Below are 21,769 nucleotides of genomic sequence, written 5' to 3'. Positions count from 1 at the left end.
TTTTAAGACCTACATTGGCTCCCAGTACGTTTCCGAGCACAATTCAAAGTGTCGGTGCTGACCCTGAAAGCCCTAAACAGCCTCGGCCCAGTATACCTGAAGGAGCGTCTCCACCCCCATTGTTCTGCCTGGACACTGAGGTTGTGAGAAGTGAGGTTACAGGGAACCAGGCAGAGGGCCTTCTCAGTAGTGGCCCCCGCCCTGTGGAACGCTCTCCCATCAGATGTCAAGGCAATAAACAACTTTCTGATGTTTAGAAGACATCTGAAGGCAGCCCTGTTCAGGGAAGTTTTTAATGACCGATGTTTTAATGTATTTTTAATCTTTTGTTGGAATTCGCACAGAGTTGCTGGGGAAACCCAGCCAGATGGGCGGGGTATAAATAATAATAATAATAATAATTACCATTAAGACAGCTGAAAAGAGTGCATTTGTCACCTGGTGATAGGCAGCTGGTGACCTCAAGAGGATCCAAGCTTCAGCTCTTTCTAAGAATGCACTTACAACAGATGCACATTGTGGGCTGTCAAACCCACATATTGGCTGGGGCTCTCTTCCACTTGTGAACCTTCTTTTTCTTTTTAAAGGCCTACAATGGTACATATAGCTTCACTTACAAGTTACTTGCTTGATATTGATGCGAGATGGTGGTCAGCCTCACTCCCTCCAGCAATTGCTGTCACTTCACCAAAGCGAAGGATAGCACAAGAGCTTGTACTCTTGCAGCGAACCCAATCCCTCTATGCACCCAGTGCCGGATTTACGTATAAGCTAAACAAGCTATAGATTAGGGCCCCACTCTCTTGGGGGCCCCCAAAACATTTAAAGGGGGAAAAAACCTGCATGTACATTTACAAAATATAAGATAATAAACAAATAAAATAAAACCTACATACAGCAACAGTGTTTTGTGTTGTGTAGGCTCCTATGATGTAAGTAATGGGCCCCACCTGCTAGCCTGCTCCCTAAAATATCACTGGTTTGCTCTTTTCTATATATAGGGTGCCTACATTCTGCATGTGCAAATGGCTTTAGATACCTATTAGGTCCATAAATTACCATATAGCATATATTCAACACAAAAAACAGTGACAATTTGTTGTTGACAAAGGACAGTTAGACATATAAAGGGCCCCATTACCTTCAGTAGCTTAGGGCCTCATCAAACCTAAATCTGGCCCTGTATGCACCATTTGCTAAATGGGCATATAAGGCAGACCTAAATGGATCAGACCAAGGGCCATCAAGTTCAGCATCCCATGTCTTAAAGCGGCCCGGCCAGGTGCTTATGAAGGTTGCAACTTCCTGGTGCGTCACAGTATCTGATATTCCTAGGACTTCACTGCCTCAGTCCACAGCGGTTTCATCTAAAGGACTGTCCCATGGACCAAACTTGTTTTCACCTGCTCTGGAGGCTAGGACCCAAAACAAGTTACAAGAAAGGAGATTCCAACTAAGGAGGAACTTTTGGGAGGTGGTGGGCTCTCCCGCCATGGAGGTTTTTAAGCAGAGACTGGATGGTCATCTGTCATGGATAATTTAGTTGAGATTCTGGCACTGAAGCGGGTTGGACTAGATGACCCTTGGGGTCCCTTCCAACTCTACAATCCTATGACTCTATACCATTGCCAATAAACCATTCTTACAGACCAGGGGTAGGGAAACCAGCGATCCTCCAGGTGTCCTTGAACTACAACTCCCATGATTTTTGACCATTGGCCATGCGGTCTGGGGATGATGGGGACTTCAACAACAGGTGGAAGGTGAGTTTCTCACCCCTGACACAGGTGCATCCTCCGCAAATCCGCCTGATCCTTTTATAACTTGGAAATCTCCCAAGTTAGCAGGAGACATGAAGATGAAGTTTCATGGAACCAAGATTCAAAGGGTAAGTCTACATTCCTAGGCCAGATTTAGGAGCTAGAAAGGTTACCTAGAAGCCATGTTGGAGTAGAAACACCTGGCCCCTGCCTTGGTGCTTAGTTAGGAGGCTCCAGCTTTTAGGTGACAGCCCCTGAACACCTGCAATTCTTGAGGCTCTGATATGACTTTGAATGAGGGGGGAAGGAAGGAAGCAAGATTCCTTCCCTGGCCACTAAATTCCAAACTGGTTTTAAGTATTCATCAGGAGCATCTAGCACATTTTCAGGTGTTTCTCTGCCACCATTAGACCAGCATTCAAGCTCGTCCTCAGGATTTGAGACGTAATCGCCATTATGCAGATTTTGAAGGCAACGTGCAGAGGCGACAAGCTCACTTGGCTTAGCCTAAAGAGCCATTTCAAGGACTATTAAGCTTAGGGGCTGATACCACAAAATTTGATGTATTAAGTACTTACGTTTTGCCCACAGTTTAATTGCTCTGAGCGTCAGCCTGAAGTTCTCCTTGTCTGGTACTAAATGAAGTATTTCATCAGTGACTCTGCAACCTGCCGGCAAACGTTAAGCCTTTGCGTTAAATCGGGCAAAGGCACCAGGCTACTGAGAGGCAGTAAGACTGAACATACACAGTGCAGAGTAGGCTTCTAATTTTACCTGTCCAGTCCTCCCACACAACATGGCTTGAACTGATAAAGCTAAGTGGAAATACTAGACTTCTCAGGCCCATGCTACGGACAGGATTCAAAGAACCACACAGCTATTTCTGCCTGCCGAGGGCATTACAAACATACACTGTTGCATGGCAGGCTGCTTTTGGAATTGCAACCATTCGCAGGTTCAAAGCATCACAGCTATTAAGCTTCACTGTGTCACTGAGAAAGTCTGTCTATTCCATACCTACTGGGCAGCGAAACAGCCTGCGCATCCTTCCCTGAACTTCTTGGAGGAAAAGACAGAACAAAAAATATAGGGTGCCACATGAATCTGCTACTCATAGTCAAAAATCCCCTATCAAGTAGGGCAGATCACAGCCATTTAATACCCAGTTACTTGAGTAGCTGTGTTTAGCAGGCACCGTTAAGAAAAACTGGAAAGGTACGCATTACCATTTAAGCTCCGAATACACCTTATATCCAGGCTTCCCAGATGCGAGTTGTCCCGAAGATCCAGGTTATCAGACAAGATTGGCACAGCCAGCCTTGCAAAGACGAGATCGATCTATGAAGGCAAGAAATGAAAGTAGCCTCTCAGCAAGTGACCTCTTTAACAGCTTGCCACCAAACATCAAGAACTGCTAGAGCAGTAGAAATGCCTTCAAGCATATTCCACAGACACTGCTCCAAGTATTTTTTTATTTTATTCATTCAGTAATGTTTTTAGGCCGCCCGCTGTTGACAAGGCGGACACAATAAAGCAGGTTGCCACAAGGGATCAAATTTAACTGCAGAACAATCAAAAGGGACCTTCCTGGTGAGGCGCCCCTTGAAGTGTTTAGGCCACAGGTTGTTTAGGGCTTTATAGGTAAACAGCATACAAGCATCTTAAGATTTGGCACCAGAGTGTTGAATTGGAAACCAATGCAATTCCCCCAGGGTGAGTGCTATGTAGTCCTAATAAGCTGATGGATTAACAACTGAATTGTTCCACATGGAGCCCCATAGCCAGCCTAATGCTGGTGGTCAACAAAAGAGGTTTAAAGACTGTCTCAAGGCAAATCTTAAAAAATGTAGTATAAACACTGACAACTGGGAAACACTGGCCTGTGAACCCTCCAATTGGAGAAAAGCCTTTACCAAAGGTGTCATGGGCTTTGAAGACACTCAAACTCAGGACGCAAGGGAGAAACGTGCCAGGAGGAAGGCAAATCCACACCGTGATCAACTCCCGCCCGGAAACCAATGTCCCCACTGTAGAAGGATGTGGGAATCCAGAATTGACTTCCACAGTCACTTACGGACTCATCGTTAAAACCGTGTCTATGGAAGACAATCTTACTCAGCTACGAGGGATCGCCAAAGAAGACTGTGGGGTTACCAGAACACAGATTCCTGTGGTAAGGCTGGTGAAAGGCACTTAAAAAAATACCGTATTATTTTTTGCTCTATAAGACGCACCAGACCACAAGACGAACCTAGTTTTTGGAGGAGGAAAACAAGAAAAAAAATATTCTGAATCTCAGAAGCCAGAACAGCAAGAGGGATCGCTGCGCAGTGAAAGCAGCAATCCCTCTTGCTGTTCTGGCTTCTGGGATAGCTGCGCAGCCTGCATTCGCGCCATAAGACGCACGCACATTTCCCCTTACTTTTTAGGAGGGAAAAAGTGAGTCTTATAGAGCAAAAAATACGGTAGTTGTTATTAAGGTTTTTCATGTTATAAAGCAAACAGATAAGCAGGGAAAGGGGCTTCTATTGTCTCCACTTTCAATTCATAGTATTTTTCAGAATTTGTTTGCTTGGTAGCAGCTTTACCAGACTACAACACTTGCCCTTTCAAGTTGGACGGCATCTGATAAGGAAACAGTGGGAGAATTTGCTACTATTGAAACCTGTACAAAATGAAAATGCCATATGGAGATAAAATAGGACAATTCTTACCCAAAACAAAATTAACGAGGCCATCTAATGGAAAATGAGCAATAATTAAGACAGATTAAAGATATTGGAAGGGTTGAAAGAAAACAAGGCTCCGGTCCCAGATGGGCTGACATGGATATTTTATTAAAAAAAAGTTCTCTGATACTTTTGAATCCATTGAAAAAGACAATGAATGAAATGGTAGGAAAATATATTCTGGGGACCTGGAACGAAGCCAATATAGTGGTGATTTTAAAGGAAGGCAAGGACCGATCATCAGTGACTGCATATCGCCCAATATCCTTATTAAACACAGATTTTAAAATTTTCATTGGAATATTGGCATAAAGTCTGAACAGCGTTATAAGCAAAACTAACAGTCCAGATCAGACAAGACTTATACGGGCAAGGAAAATGAGACAGTGTTTGTAAAATTATAACAAAATTTTTTTTTCCTTCCAGTAGCACCTTAAAGACCAACTAAGTTAGTTCTTGGTATGAGCTTTCGTGTGCATGCACACTTCTTCAGATACACTGAAACAGAAGTTGCCAGATCCCTCTATATAGTGAGAAGGTGGGGAGGGGTATTACTCAGAAGGGTGGTGGGAATGGGTGATTGGCAGATAGCTGTGATGAGCCTGTTGACGACTCTTAACGACTGCAATAGGTCTTACAGGAAAAAGCAAGGGGTGAGAAGGTGAAAAATGGCTTTGTCATGTATAATGAGATAAGAATCCAATGTCTTTGTTCAGACCAGGTCTCTCCATGGTTTTAAGTTTGGTAATGAGTTGCAATTCAGCAGCTTCTCTTTCCAGTCTATTTCTGAAATTCCTTTGTAGTAAAACAGCTACTTTGAGATCTTGGAAGGAAAAATTTTTTTTGTTTTGACTATGGCAGACCAACACGGCTACCTTTCTGTAACTGTAAAATTATAGATATTATGAATTATGTGGTAAGTAATAAACATGGATTAATACTTTTGTTTCTTGATGTGGAGAAGGCCTTTGACAATGTGCAGTGGCCTTCTCTATTTCAGTTAATGAAATTCCATAATTTTGGAGATAAATGTATAAATTGGTTTCTAGCTTTCTATACTGATGCCAAAGCAAGGGTTTTAGTGACTGTTACATCATCAATAACATTTAGCCCATCTACAGAGCCATCAATGCAATGTAAATCCAAGGTTTCTATTTGGGGGAAAGACTCATATTTTTTTTACTGCAATCAATATTTTTTGGCTCTTTTACCACTGTCTCTGTCCTTATTCTAGATATCTTTAAAATGAAATCAATTAATTTAGCCATAGCTGCACACTCCCATATTTTATCTCTCCATTCCGTTTTTAAAGATCAGTCTTTTGTATTAGGTATAATTTGGGTTAAATCACAGAGCCTAGGACTTGCCGATCAGAAGGTCGGCGGTTTGAATTCCCATGACGGGATGAGCTCCCGTTGCTCGGTCCCAGCTCCTGCCAACCACCAGTTCAAAAGCACTTTAAAGTGCAAGTAGATAAATAGGTACCGCTCCAGCGGGAAGGTAAACAGCGATTCTGTGTGCTATTCTGGTTCGCCAGAAGCGGCTTAGTCATGCTGGCCACATGACCCAGAAGCTGTACGCCGGCTCCCTCGGCCAATAAAGCGAGATGAGCGCTGCAACCCCAGAGTCGGTCATGACTGGACCTAATGATCAGGGGTCCCTTGACCTTTACCTTACTAATGATTAAAGTGCTTTATTCCATCTCCAAGTCTTTACATTCTATCCCCCTATCCTCCGGGTTCCCTGCCCCCAACCTTCTAAAATCAGCCTCATGCTTCCACTGAGCATGCTTAGTCCTCGTTGGACCAGTGTGAGTCAGTGTCCCATCTACATTAAATTATTTAACTTGCCATCTATCCTCCCATCAGTTGCAATCCATTTAAGCAACTAAAGCACTCATGAAATGCAATCACATAGGTTTGTGGATCATCTAGTTTTGCCCCCAAAACCACTGTAAATATTAATTTCTATGAAGGAAAGAGGAAATAATGATTATTATTATTTACCTCAATGCCATCAAATTCAAACTTGATGACTGGTACATATGCATCTTCTACTGCCTGTAGGAAGGAGAGATTAAGACAGCTTTTACATAATTCAAGTGACGGCACTTGGAACGAGATGCATTAACAGTATGACATAGAGATGGACCAATGTTCTAATTCCCTACAAGGCAGATTCATACCACCCAATTATCATGTCAAGCACAATGCTTTTCAATGGAGTCAGCATGCACACGAGTAAATATTACACACACCGGCTCGTCCAAGCAAGACAAGAGACTTACTTACTCTTAAGTTCCTGATGCCATCTTTGAGCTTTAGCTTCTCAAAGAACAACTGGAAGAAGTCTGACCTTTCCACATGTCTAGGGGCAACACAGAGAGCATCTATATCAGCACCTGCAAGAAGAAAAGGCCCTCAAATTAGCAGCTTTCAGCAGCTTTAAGGCTAACTACTTCCCAGGTTGAGGAGTCTTACGAGAATCATACCTTTTGTGTGGACTCCAAGCCGATAGGAACCAAACGTAAAAATCTTGCCACCGCAACGTGATGAGACTGAAGATGGGAGGTTCTGCAGGAAAGTTGGAAACATTTACACCTTGAAAATCTAAGCTACTGGGTTCCAGAGGCGTAGGAAGGTCAGGTGGTACCTGGTGCAGAAAATTTCTTGTCAACCCCCCCATTATTATTATTTTTTGCCTGCAAAAATAGTTTTCTTACATATTTTCTTACAAAGGAATGTGGGGCCTCTGATAACAAGGAGGCGACTGTGGACAGATACTTAAATCTACAGGATGGATTGTGTTTTGGCTCCACTGAACTGAAATTTCAGCCTTCACGAAATATGAAAACAGCCAAGTAAACAGTTATTTTCGTGGAGGAGGGTCAAGGTATCAACGAATATGCATGAAATTTCAGATATAGCTCTATAATCCCTAGTGTAGTAAGATAAGACCTTTGGAGCAGGCATTTTCAAAAAAGTTTTTTATGAACCGCCCTAGGTAAAGGTAAAGGGACCCCTGACCATTAGGTCCAGTCGTGGCCGACTCTGGGGTTGTGGCGCTCATCTCGCTTTATTGGCCGAGGGAGCCAGCGTACAGCTTCCGGGTCATGTGGCCAGCATGACTAAGCAGCTTCTGGCGAACCAGAGCAGCGCACGGAAATGCCGTTTACCTTCCCGCCGGAGCGGTTCCTATTTATCTACTTGCACTTTGACGTCCTTTCGAACTGCTAGATTGGCAGGAGCAGGGACCGAGCAACGGGAGCTCACCCCGTCGCGGGGATTCGAACCGCCGACCTTCTGATCGGCAAGTCCTAGGCTCTGTGATTTAACCCACAGCGCCACCCACATAATTGTTCCTTGATAATTTGTCACCACCCTCCATGATGGCACCCGGGGCAGACTGCCCCCCTTCCTATGTCCCTGCTGGGTTCCCCGAGAAGACTGCTGCCGCATCAAGTGTGCTTGCTTGTTGCACACAGAAAGGCACAACAGAATTCTCACACCTGCATGGACAGTGCACAGCACCCAAGCTTCTGTGCTGTGAGAGCAATAACTTCATTGCCGGAGCCAGTGGGCAAACCAGGGGGCAAGGAGACGGAGAGAGGAAGAGACAGTATTAGTGCTCTCTCCCCATCCAAGGACCATCGGTGACCACAAAACCTTGCTTTGCCTGAGCAAGCAGCAACAGACCCACTTCACACTCTTCTGTCCATCAGCCTGGCTAGGACCAATTGACCTCTGGAGCCTCCTCTCCCAGAATTCTCCTACACAATGGCCATGGTACAGTGCTACCTTGAGTTACAAATGCTTCAGGTTACAAACGCTTCAGGTTAGAAACTCCGCTAACCTGGAAGAGCTACCTCGAGTTGAGAACTTTGCCCCAGGATGAGAACGGAAATCGTGTGCTGGCGGCGCAGCGGCAACAAGAGGCCCCATTAGCGAAAGCACGCCTCTAGTTCAGTACAGTTTAGACAAAGATTAAATGTAAGGTATTGGTTGTGTTTAGAATAGATTTATGAAAGATTTAGAAAACTTACTGATTAGAATATTTTTGTGAGATTGTATGAGAAAAATACAGAATAACAGATACAATCTTGCTTAAAATGTATATAGGAAGTGCAGTGTAAGCGATGGAAGTCAATCAATGAAATTGTATTAGTGAGATATTTGTAGAATAAATTTGGAAGAAATTCTTCCAACTTTTCTTCTTCTCTTTATTTTTTCTTTCATCTTTTCTTCCTTTTTTCTTTTATTCTTTTTTATACATGTGTGCTTATCTGAAATATGTATGTATGTATTTGCAATATTTTGCTTATATTTTGTAATAATTATGTTAAATAAATTAAATTGTAAAAAAACAAACAAACCAGTTTCAGGTTAAGAATGGACCTCTGGAACGAATTAAGTTCGTAGCTAGAGGTACCACTGTACTTTCAATCTGCCTGTTTCCTCCTTCCTCCCTGTTCTTTGGTCCGTTTAAAGCAGGTCTATTAAAATATCTTATGGCATGAACTGCTTCAAGCACATCAGCAGAAATGAAGTATACACTCTGACTTTTGTCCCCCACCCTCAAAAAAGATAGAGACAGGAAACCCCTTCTTCAGAAAAACCTAGGGTGCTGGGTGCGCACAGGAGGATAGGAAGGGCGGGGGGAATCCCAATGCAGTAGTGCAAGAATTTAGCGGACTACAGTAGTACCTCGGGTTACAGACGCTTCAGGTTACAGACTCCGCTAACCCAGAAATACAGTGGTACCTCAGATTAAGTACTTAATTCGGTCTGGAGGTCCGTTTTTAACCTGAAACTGTTCTTAACCTGAAGCACCACTTTAGCTAACGGGGCCTCCTGCTGCCCCCGCGCAGCCAGAGCACGATTTCTGTTCTCATCCTGAAGCAAAGTTCTTAACCCGTGGTACTATTTCTGGGTTAGCGGCGTCTGTAACTTGAAGCGTATGTAACCTGAAGCGTATGTAACCCGAGGTACCACTGTAGTACCTCGGGTTAAGAACTTTGCTTCAGGATGAGAACAGAAATCGCGTGGCAGCAGCGGGAGGCCCCATTAGCTAAAGTGGTACTTCAGGTTAAGAACAGTTTCAGGTAAGAACGGACCTCCAGAACGAATTAAGTTCTTAATCCGAGGTACCACTGTACTACCCAGGGCTTGGTGGGGCAGGTGTGGGGGAAGAAGGGGAGAGGTTAGAGAGGACTCTCCCACAGCAATGGACTTGCTGTATACTTGAGGATGTGTGCATCATGGCAGGTGTTAATAGCTTGCCCTTTGAAGATCCAGAATCGTACAGCAAGAACTACAGAATCCTAGCTACAAAGGCAAGAAGGAGTAAAGGTAAAGGTAAAGGTAAAGGTACCCCTGCCCGTACGGGCCAGTCGTGTCCGACTCTGGGGTTGCGCGCCCATCTCGCTTAAGAGGCCGGGGGCAGCGCTGTCCGGAGACACTTCCAGGTCACGTGGCCAGCGTGACAAGCTGCATCTGGCGAGCCAGCGCAGCACACGGAAACGCCGTTTACCTTCCAGCTAGTAAGTGGTTCCTATTTATCTACTTGCACCCGGGGGTGCTTTCGAACTGCTAGGTTGGCAGGCGCTGGGACCGGGCAATGGGAGCGCACCCGGCCGCGGGGATTCGAACCGCCGACCTGACGATCGGCAAGTCCTAGGCGCTGAGGTTTTACCCACAGCGCCATCTGCGTCCCTTTTGCAAGAAGGAGTAGGCCAATATAAAAAATTATGTCTTTGACAAACTTCTTACCTTCTTCTCTGCAACCTCCACAATCCACTCTTTGACCAAATTATTTAGCTTACTGAGAACAACTATCCTGCAATGGGGGGAAAATGTTAAAAAGGGAAGATTTAAAAGAAGTAGCAGAAATTGTAGTAGCTTCAATGTTAATGTTAATGGGTCAAAAACAACAACACTGTTAAAAAGGTAAAGGGACCTCTGACCATTAGGTCCAGTCGTGACCGACTCTGGGGTTGTGGTGCTCATCTCGCTTTATTGGCCGAGGGAACCGGTGTACAGCTTCCAGGTCACGTGGCCAGCATGACTAAGCCGTTTCTGGCGAACCAGAGCAGTGCACAGAAACGCCGTTTACCTTCCCGCCGGAGCGGTACCTATTTATCTACTTGCACTTTGTGCTTTCGAACTGCTAGGCTGGCAGGAAACAACACTGTTACTGCCTTGTTAATGGGTCACAGTAACTATTTTGCTTTCAGGTAGCAGTCACTGCCTCCTTCTTCCTGCATTCATCCCCTCAATTCACTCCTTTCCTGATCCCACCTTTGACACCTGTCAGTTTAGGCATCTGTTGAAGTGGGCCGAGATTGACAAAAGCTACAACGCAATAATTTGGTCACTTTTCACTGTTTTTGCTGCAGCAGATTAACGCGGATAGCCTTCCGGTAATTACTATAAGCTTAGTAATTTGAACAAATATTATGCAATATGGTGGCCATTTGTTCAATGTACGAAGGAAACTGGTCTTAAAGGCAAACGTTCCGAAGCATCTTTGCAGATATGGTTATCTTGAACAGTACAGCCTAAACTATATGCTTCTCTGGGAACTACTGTCTGCGACGGGAAAAACAACTTTTGTGCTGTCCCCAAGACATTCTGGGAATGTGGATAATTTGTATGGATTGATAAAAATCATTTGTGTGTTAATGTACTGTCTCACACTCTTATTGGGGGTGTGGGTGTGGATATCATATAGTAGGCATCTCTCGAGAGACAATGGAGTGCGCCTCCAGGGGTCAAACCACTGCACTAGAAGCACCAAAATGACCTCCCCAGGCCGCAAAGGCTGGGCAGTGTGTCTGAAGGTCCTGGGCTGCCTAAACAACAAGACCCACCCCCCCCAGCCTCGCTGATAATAATAATAAATTTTTATTTATACCCCGCCCTTCCCGGTTCAGAAAACCAGGCTCAGGGTGGCTAACAACAATTTAAAACACTTAATTGTAAAGGCAGCATAAAATACAGTATAAAAACATGAATAACAATAAAATTCAAAATTGAGAAATCAATTTGGGGGAAATCCATCTAATAAGCATTAGATAGTCACCAGGGCTAGCTGGCTGAATTAGTCCTACTTGGGCCAGCGAGGAGGCCAGGGGAGAATTAGCTGTGGGGTCTCAGAGCGGGTAATCTTCATAAAAGGGGAGGGGGAGGGAAGAGAAGGGAAATAAAAGATCAGGCTGAATTCAAATTAAAGGCCAGGCGGAATAGCTCTGTCTTAGAGGCCCGGCAGAAGGAGGTTCAATCCTGAAGGGCCCTAGTCTCATGGGACAGAGCATTCCACCAGGTCAGAGCCATCACTGAAAAGGCCCTGGTCCAAAGGAAAGCAGAGCAATACGTTTGGCACCAGCTTGTCTGCAGGAGCTGCTGGAAGGAAGCGTACAAGGCGCCGTCCAACAGTCTTAGGGACTCCACTCTGACTTTGTGTAGGGTTTGCTCCTTAGCCCTTTCATCTCCTGAAGATGTCCCGCAATGCAGCAGAGTTTTAGGATCGGATTTCCTTCTCCTCGATGGGTGACCTTCCCAGGTTGACCAGCCCCATCTGCCCCCCACTTTCCTCTACAGTCCATGCTGAAAAGTGGGTTTCTTGACCCACTATTGGTCTTGACTGCTCAATCTGCTGGAGCCTGTCTTGGCATGCAAGGGAGGTCCCTAACTCCAAGGGTTTGAGACCCATCGGCTACCCTCACCTGGTTTAGCTGGCCAGTCGAAGGTGTTCCTGGCGTGTGGCTGCCATTGCATCTTGACAGCTTCTAGAAGCCACAGGCGAGAGCCGAGTGCAGGGTGTGGACCAAAGGTGAACAAACTACCCCAGAAGGAGCATGACGTGTCCCCCACCAGGGGTACTAAAAAGGTAAAGGGACCCCTGACCATTAGGTCCAGTTGTGACCGACTCTGGGGTTGCAGTGCTCATCTTGCATTATTGGCTGAGGGAGCCGGCGTACAGCTTCCAGGTCATGTGGCCAGCATGACTAAGCCGCTTCTGGCAAACCAGAGCAGCACACGGAAAAGCCATTTACCTTCCCACCAGAGTGGTACCTATTTATCTACTTGCACTTTGATGTGCTTTTGAACTGCTAGCTTGGCAGGAGCAGGGACCAAGCAACGGGAGCTCACCCCGTCACGGGGATTCGAACCGCCGACCTTCTGATCGGCAAGTCCTAGGCTCTGTGGTTTAACCCACAGCGCCACCCGCGTCCCCTCCCCCTAACAACCCATACATCCTGGATAACATATTATATATTTGTCATTGTATGTAAAAAGTTTACTGCTTTAGCTGTTATATTGTGCCTGTTTACTCTTACCTGCGACCAAGCTCTTCCTCATCTTCAAATACACCAAAAGGCTTCATGGCTTCAATCAGCTTCTGTGTGTGGATGTAATCTATTTCCCTCGGAGGAGCCAAGCTAATTGGAGCAGTGACCCCGTAGTGCCTTTGCGGCTGGTTCTCCAAATAATTTCTATACAGGAAAAGTCACATTAAACATGATAAAGGAGAGAAGTTATCTCACACAGAAACACAGACACTTTTTAAAACCGCATGCACTAAACTGCAGGTATTTAGATGGCGGAGTTCCTCCGATTGGAGGAACGGGCTCTGTGGAAATTGGGTCTTCCCGCCGCGGCGAAGCCGGGGGCCCGCTAGAAATCCCAGGCGGAGAAGCCTGGGAACGTGGGGTTCGGCAGAGCACCAAGAGTGCCTCCCCTACTCACGAGGAAACCCCTTTTCGGGGCTCCGGAGTGAAGTGAGGTGAGCAGCGCGGTGCTGTGAACAGATTGCTATTTCCATGGAGGGAAGCCGCGCAGCCATCGCCGGAGAGCGCTGACTTTTTCCTGATGACATTTGGACTCTAAATCAAGTACCCATGAGTAAAAACAGAGAATTGGATTAAGAAATTTGCAAAATTTATGAATTAGGCACGAAGCGGGAAGGTTTAAACAGGAAGTCCGCCTTCCGCTTTTTGTATATAGACTGAAGCAAAGACCTTGCAACCTAATAGCCTGGAAAACTGCTTTAAAGTTGGAAATTTCCTGCATCCACAACCAATAAAACCCCCTTGGAAGCAGGAGCAAAGGGGGGGGGGGATTTGACTGTTTAATCCTGCAGGAGGAGAGTAAAGGAATTTAAGTTTCCATCGTCCCAAACCTGGGGACGGGGTGTCGGGACAGAAATTGTTTGAGACGTCCATTGATTGAAAGCGGAGTACTTTTGACAGATAGTTAAAGAGAAACAAATTAACTTCAACGCTACTTTCTGCATTTCTGTATTTCAAGAAACAAAGTATCTGAAAATCGAAAGGATTTGAAATCGAAAGTAATCTCCTTTGTTGGACACATTTAAAAAATGGATACAAATAGAAATTGTGTCCCCTAGAGGGAGCCTGTCAGTTTGTTGTTGCAGTTTCCTTGGAGACTCTACAGCTGCGAGATTTGGATCGTGGGACCAGCCGTTTGACCTTGACAGAAATGTGTTGGAAGAAAGGTTTGGTGTCTGCCCTTGACATGACAAATGTTTTGCTGGAGCAGCTGCATGAGAAAATGAACTTGATGCATGAAAAATTGGACTTGATGAGTGCTGTGGCCAGTGAATACGATTTAACAGAGAATAAGGATAAAGAAGTTATACAGCGATCAGTTCAGGAATCTGGTTTAACAAGGCAAGTCCAAGGGCAGATGAAGAAGGAAGAGGCAGTGATTACTCCTCAAACAACACAAATGGAGAGACCCAAAGTCCTGCAGGAACAAAAGCCACTGCGTTGGAAGATTGAACTTGGAGAGTGCTGGGAAGTGTTTGAAGTCAATGAAGCTTTTAACTCTAGTGGGACTATGAAACAGGTGAATAACTATCTTTTGGATAAATATTTTTTGGATTACAAAGATGACGACGGGGAGTGGGACTGGGGGGAAGGGCCCAGTCTGACAAAGGAAAATGGAAACTATTACCGGATGGAACCCTCTGGAGACCCACTCCCCAAGAAACCTGTTATGTACTGAGTTGAATAGGATCCAAACTGCAGCAGTCTGATTGGTCCTAGAACAATAGGATCCAAAAGGCAGCAGTCTGATTGGTCCTAGAACAATAGGATTCAGAATGCAGCAGTCTGATTGGTCCTAGAACAATGCAGCAGTATGATTGGTTGGCAGGAACTACCCAATCATGCTCCAGATAGAAGTGAATCCACAACCTGATTGGCTTACAGTAGAATTCCGGAATTAGCCAATCATGTGCAGCCCATTGTGTAAATAATGTATATAAAGCAGATACTTTGAGGGGACTTTCATTCATTCCTCCTCACCACTATGAGCTGAATAAAGAGCATGAATTCACTTCGCGACTCTGAGTATATTTCAAAACCAACAATAGACAAAGAAGTGTGTAAGCACAAACAAGAACAAGAAAATTTGCAGAAGGGGCCTAGAAGAGATTTAAGGGCCTCGAAGAGATTTAAGGGCCTCGGACATAAGAACACCACATTGATGGACTGGATGTAATGGACAGAAAGGACTGACATAACCCGAAACCAGGAAGAAGGGACGTTGGATAAAAATTAGAGATATCAAGGGAATATTTTTTTGTTAATTTTGGAATTAGTGTAATATTAATGAAATATCAGGGAATATGCTGGAAAGGAACTAAATTGGCTTTAGCAGAAATGATTTAAGGAGATATGTATGAATATGACGTAAACTTTGAAATTTTAAGATTTTTAAGATAAGATAAGGTTAAAGAGATTAAGGTAAATTGAATAACAGATTATATTAAAAGATGGAAAGGTTATGTTGAATCAACAAATAAGATAGATTGTGAAGATTAATCATTTAAATTAAAATTGAGAAACATGGGAAGAATTTGCTGGAATAACAAATTAAACTAGAATACAAAAAGGGAGGTGTGAGGAGGTTCAAGAAATAAGCAAATGAAAAGTTGTAATCTGAGATTTGTATTTTTCTTTTTTGGTTTTCTTTTTTGTTTTCTTTTTTGCTGTATTTTTCTGTTTTTCTTGGGTTTTTTTCGTGTTTATGTATTGATGAAATTTTGAATAAATATCATTTTAAAAAAATAAACTGCAGGTATTTAGTAGAAATGATTAACGTCGGTGAGTGTGATGTTGCACACGGGAAAACGAACTTTTGATGCACTTTTCTGTTTTAGTAAATGTCAAAGCTTTCTAGCAGCATCAATGCAGGCTTCTAGTAAGTCTACAACTCCCTGACACATCATGTGATTTAAAAGGAAGTCACACAGTTTCTTACAGCAAGAAAATGGTACTAAATACCATTTCACCCATGTAAACCATTAGCTAAAGTTTCATTTCTTTATTTCTTTTACTATCGATGTTACAAGACTGCAGAGAAGTTCAGAATGTAACAAAACAAGATTTGGCATAGAACAGGTCCATAACCAGCCACGGCAAGTGTACTTCTATTAGAACAGGCACCCCTAAACTTGGCCCTCCAGATGTTTTGGGAGTACAACTCCCATCATCCCTAGCTAACAGGACCAGTGGTCAGGGATGATGGGAACTGTAGTCCCAAAACATCTGGAGGGCCAAGTTTGGGGGTGCCTTTATTAGAAGTAAGCAGTTTAACATAAAAAGCAGCTTTATTCTAAATACAGTCGTACCTTGGATCCTGAACTCCTTGCGAGTTGAACGTTTTGGTTCCCAAACGCCACAAATCCAGAAGTGTTCTGGTTTGTGAACGTTCTTTGGAACCCGAACGTTCAACGCTTCCCGCAGCCAATCGGAAGCAGTGCCTTGGTTTCCAAACATTTTGGAAGTTGAACGGACTTCCGGAACGGATTCCGTTCAACTTCCGAGGTACCACTGTATCAGCCCAAAATCTACCAATGTGCATTCATAATCCAGAGCCACACTTGCAGAAAAACAACAGTACTACTGTATCCTGAAGGCTCTATCAATATTGCTTTCCGATTTCATGGACTACCAACATGCTTGGGTAATCCAGATCACATTAAAAGATTCCCTAAAGAGGGCTGCCTTCAGATGTCTTTGAAAAGTCTGGTAGTTGTTGTTCTCTTTGACATCTGGGGGGAGGGTGTTCCACAGGGCGGGTGCCACTACTAAGAAGGCCCTCTGCCTGGTTCCCTGTAACTTGGCTTCTCACAGTGAGGGAACCACCAGAAGGCCCTCAGTGCTGGACCTCAGTATCCGGGTATATAGGGCCAAGGCCATTTAGGGCTTTAAAGGTCAACAACAACACTTTGAATTGTGCTCAGAAACATACTGGGAGCCAATGTAGGTCTTTCAAGACTGGTGTTATGTGGTCTCGGCGGCCGCTCCGTCACCAGTCTAGCTGCTGCATTCTGGATTAGTTGTAGTTTCCGGGTCACCTTCAAAGGTAGCCCCATATAGAGCACATTGCAGCTTTTACCAGACCTTTGGGGCAAAACCCAATACTCTGAGCGATACTGCCTAGCATGGGCGTAGCCTGGGGGTGCAGATGCCCCCCAAATCAAATCAAAGTATTTAACATGCCAACTGCACCACAGATAACCCGGTTCTACCCCTCCAACATAATGTCTCCCCTGCCCCCCTGAATAAATCCTGGCTATGCCCATGCTGCCTGGTCCTTTCGTGGCCAAGTAAAATACTTTTAATGGATGGAGCATTTGTAGAGGTGCGAGTCAAGACCTTAGCAAAACTCCCCTCTTCCCCACAAATCCTATTGTCAAAGTGGTTCTCCACTCCAGGGCATCTAACTGTTGACCAGGAGTGTAGCACCAACAGAGCAATTTTTTAATTTTGCAATACACAGCATGATAATATAGGGGTTGTCTTTTTCACTTCTGAGAGCAGCTGGGGGCACACCTTTTTGAAGGGCCCTCTATACAAAATACGCACATCCGGGAGCAGACTGGGTGAGAATCTCTTTCTCCTTTGTGTACCATTTTCCAACACCACAAATTGTGGGAGGCAGTATGCCTTTGAATACCAGTTGCTGGGAACCTTAGGAGAGTTGACTTGCTGCTATGCTCATGTTCGGGTTATAGGCTTTGTAAAGTTGTGGGTGAATCAGACGACACAGCGATTCTTCAAACAGCTCTGGTTTATTCACAGGCCAGAACAGAACTGAATTGAAGGGTTCAGTCAGCCTGCTTATATAGAGCTCCACTAGAACGCAACAGTAACCATTTTCTGTAACTATCCAATCACTGAACATCACTTTCGATCCCTTATTTGCATATGTGGACCTGAACTATCTACAGTATCCCCCTGCTGGCCCAGGGTGAGAACTTCAGTACATAACAGCCTTCCCACTGTGAGAACAGGGAGCTGGAATAGATGGGCCTTTGGCCAAATCCAGCAAGCTCTCCTCACCTGCAACTCCCAGTAAATGGTAGCCAGAGGCATGAATTTGTCTTAACCCCTTTTAGCCTGGTGGTCAACAAACACAACACTGTGTGAAATTCAGGCGTTTTAACTATCTGCTTTTTGGAGCTGTTATACTTCATCTTGTCTGCCCTGAAGAAGAACCTAGGGGGAACAGTGGATATGGAGTTCTTGTTTTTACCTGTAAGCCGCCTTGAGCCCAGTCAGGGAAAAGGGCGGGGTGCAAATTAATATATAATAGTAGTAATAATTAACAAAAAAAACCCCACCCACAACACCCTCTTGCCAACTTTTCATCTGGCAATACCAATTCAGGCACGCAAAAGCACATGCCACAGTATTCATTATTGTTACGATTTATTCAATATCCACGCCGCCCTTTATCCGAGGGTCACACAGGGCGGCTTACAAAACAAAAACACAAAAGCACGTAACTGCCATCGGAACTAGGAGCAGCAGCAAGACGAGCTTCCAGCCTTTTCTAAACGCAGCTGAGGCTGTTTGGCTGCAATTAACTAATTACAGCTCCTCTTCTTTCTCTCTGTAAGCGGCATCTGCCCAGAGAGAGCTAAAAAACGGGTGCAGTAAAAGGCAAATTCCCCCAAGGACGCCAAGTTTCAAACAGGTAAAGAATAATAATAATAATATTTATTATTATTAAAAACTGGGCGAGGAGAGCGAGAGGCATTCGCCCGCCCCCAAACCCATCCCACGCCTAGAGAAGCTGCTGGTTCCTGGACAATGAATGAATTGAATGAATGAATGAATGAATAATGCAGCTGTAGCAGCAGCAGCAGCAGGGCCACGCCCACCCCTTACCCGCAAGTCTCCTTCATAGCCACCGCCAGCGCGAGCTCCGGGCGCACCTCCTGCTTCCAGCGCGCGACGCAGCCACCTGCAGCCAAGCCACGCCCACTCCCTCCGCCCTCTTATATAAGGAGCGCAGCCGCCGCCGCTGCCGCGCCCCCTGCCGCCGCTACGTAGCATGACAACCACCTCGCTTCTTCGCCGAAGCCGTCCCCCCCCCCCGCCCGCTCTCGCGACCCGGGCCGGAGCGCGGGAAGCGGGTGTGTTTTCCCACGAGCCTTTGCGCGGCGGCGGGAGAATCTATAACGGCTTTTCCCGCCTTTTTCTCTCTCTCTCGTCTTCTCCCCTCACGAAGCGCTGCGTGAGGGTACAATAGAAATACATATATCGGTAACAATAAAAGAAGGTTAAAGTAACAAAATCGCTGCGTGTTAAACTAACCGCATTCTCCTCACGCCACCATGGAAAACGGAGTCCGTTTTTGTCGCTTTTGTTAAGCAAAGAAGAGCCGGGAAACGATTGATATTTTTTTTAGGCTGGACCATTAGGAAAAGTGTTGTGGTGACGTGTGTGTGGGGTTTTTTTTGGCGCTGCTGTTGCTTATCATTGCAAGAGAAAAGTTGTTTTTTTAAATTAACAGAGCGGGTGTTGAAAACAGAAATTGGACGCTTGAAAATGTGTTCCAGCCCTCAGAAATATCGCCCCTGTTCCTACAGTCCGTTTACTATTAACATCATCACCATCTTAAATCCTTGGTACCTTCCTCTGTTTTGCTGCTGTTTAAAAATGGCTGTTGAGAACAGCACTGGGATCCTTTGGAAGGTCGGTGTGCCATGATAGAAATAAGGCAAATTACAAATAAATGTTTTAGTTGGCGCTTAGAAATGGTGCTGTACGACCAACTGGCTTCCAGCTTATACAAGAAAAACCCTGTGCCAGATTTGCTTCATTTGTATTTATTTAAAACTCTTCTTTCCTATTTTTCAAACCCCACACTAAAAAAAAGGCTCCCAGAGCAGCTTACATATCACGAAAAAAAGAAGAGAAGAAAGCCTCAGGTTTACAATCTTAAAAAGGACACCAAAATGATTTTGCCATTTTGGGGGAAACGGCTAACAACTCCCTTTTTAAGCTCACTGGGCAAATGCAACTTCCAGAGGAGGCAGCTGCATTATTAGTTTGTTGCAAAAAACAACAACAACCTAGAAAGACTTGCAAGAACTAGTTTGTTGCAACAAAAAACAAGAAAGAGGCATCTTCAAAGACTCAAAACACATTTTTATGTCGTAAGCCATTGTGCGTCAGAGTTGGCTTTCTCAGATGTGTGCAAGGATTATTATTATTATTATTATTATTATTATTATTATTATTATTATTAATTTATTCACTGTCCCTCATTCGAGGATCACAGGGTGGTTTACAATATAAGGTTATAAAGGTAAAAGGTAAAGGACCCCTGGACGGTTTAGTCCAGTCAAAAGTGACTATGAGGTTGCAGCGCTCATCTCGCTTTCAGGTCGAGGGAGTCAGCATTTGTCCACAGACATCTTTCCGGGTCATGTGGCCAGCATGAATAAACCGCTTCTGGCGGTTGGTTTGCAAGCCCCCTCCATAGAGGCTGGCCCCTCTCACTGTCCTCGGAGCTTGCATACCGGTAACCTCCTCTGGCTGATATCCAGACAGACCAGGGAGATTTTGATAGGCGTGGGTAAAATGCACAACCCCCTCCCTCCTGCTTCCGCAGGGGAAAGAAAACAAGTCAGAAATCTATTTACATGATGTTTATTTCTGACATTACAGCACTAGAGAAAAACACGTCCTTTCAGTTCAGATCTTCTAGCACGTCTGACAAACTTCCTGAACATGCGCAGTCGGAAGGTTTCAAGTTACACTCTTCACAAAGACTTATCCAGCCTGTGAACGTCCTGGGAAATTCTTCTTTCCCACAGATAGGCACATCATGTGATGTCAACAATCTGGCTGTCTGCAGCGGTGATGTTTCCATATACTGTCACGTAACACTGTGACGGAAACCAGAGCTCAGGGAAACACCGTTTACCTTCCTGCTGCAGCGATACCTATTTATCTACTTGCACTGGTGTGCTTTCGAACTGCTAGGTTGGCAGAAGCTGGGACAGAGCAACGGGAGCTCACCCTGTCACGGGGATTCGAACTGCCAACCTTCTGACTGGCAATCCCCAGAGGCTCAGTGGTTTAGACCACAACACCACCCACTTCCCATAAGTTTATACTGGTATGTATTTGTCTGCTGCATGGTTCACACCCACACCCCTTCCCATTTTTATCCTTAACAACAATCCTGCAAGGTAGGCTAGGCTGGAAGAGAGTAGCTAGTACAGTGGCTATATGTCTTAACTCCACAGAAGACCTGGAGTTTTCCTCCATATTCACATACTTTGTCTAGAGATTCTCCAGGTCCATGTTTGGTTCTGGTTGAGGGTCAATTATACCAGGAGCTGGCAGACAGGATAACATGGTTTGACTGCCACAAACCTTAAAATGTATTGTTGCATGCCACCCCAATCTCTGAGTGGGTGCAAGATTCCAGGGGTCACAGGCACTTTTCGGTTTCTTTGAAATGATGGACAGCAGAGACTGTGGTTTCTTTGTGATATATGGTTTTATTTACTCATAAATGCAACTTGATCCTATGATGGAAGCATTAGAAGGGTTAGAACACCCTAGATGGTCCCAAGTCATATAAATAAGATGGAGGGGGCACAGGGCTGCCCTGAGACATTGTGTTGCCTGAGGTGAAGGACCAGGATGGTGCCCTCCCATATAGAAGCTGAGCAGATTGGCCGCTGAAGCTCACTTCAAGACAAGGAATGGGACAGTCCTTTAGTGCATCTGAGGATAGCAGGCTGTATTAGGGGGCTCAGGATGTGCCATGCAGGACATACACAATTTTTACCTTGCAAGATAAAAGTGACCTCACCATGGGCTCATTTGGGAGGAAGGGCAGGGTATAAGTTTGATTAATAAGTAAGCTGTACTTCTTGCTATGGCTTCTGTATATATGCCCTGAATGAGTTTTTGCCACATGTATTTGGGCAAGTGGTGGG

The 21,769-nt window shown here is 44.8% G+C and overlaps 1 protein-coding gene across 3 annotated transcripts in view; it reads right to left on the bottom strand.

Annotated features, from left to right (window-relative positions):
• Positions 1 to 18,858, bottom strand: part of PAPOLG (poly(A) polymerase gamma) — a 41,573-nt gene extending 22,715 nt beyond the window's left edge. For 2 of the 3 annotated variants that reach the window (XM_053383698.1, XM_053383697.1), the window contains exons 1-8: positions 18,696 to 18,841; positions 12,828 to 12,983; positions 10,258 to 10,324; positions 6,981 to 7,062; positions 6,781 to 6,890; positions 6,496 to 6,549; positions 2,987 to 3,098; positions 2,339 to 2,428 (exon numbers count right to left, since the gene is read on the bottom strand). In XM_053383698.1, coding sequence (XP_053239673.1) covers positions 2,339 to 2,428; positions 2,987 to 3,098; positions 6,496 to 6,549; positions 6,781 to 6,890; positions 6,981 to 7,062; positions 10,258 to 10,324; positions 12,828 to 12,983; positions 18,696 to 18,712 — 688 coding nt within the window. In that variant the 5' untranslated portion in view covers positions 18,713 to 18,841. Of the gene's footprint in view, positions 1 to 2,338; positions 2,429 to 2,986; positions 3,099 to 6,495; positions 6,550 to 6,780; positions 6,891 to 6,980; positions 7,063 to 10,257; positions 10,325 to 12,827; positions 12,984 to 18,695 lie in introns of all 3 variants that reach the window. The other variant, XM_053383699.1, reaches the window with a different exon arrangement.
• Positions 18,859 to 21,769: the final 2,911 nt, after the last annotated feature.

Source organism: Podarcis raffonei, chromosome 3, assembly GCF_027172205.1.
Source record: "Podarcis raffonei isolate rPodRaf1 chromosome 3, rPodRaf1.pri, whole genome shotgun sequence".
Classification (NCBI taxonomy): domain Eukaryota; kingdom Metazoa; phylum Chordata; class Lepidosauria; order Squamata; family Lacertidae; genus Podarcis; species Podarcis raffonei.
This window is presented reverse-complemented; position numbering and strand designations above follow the sequence as displayed.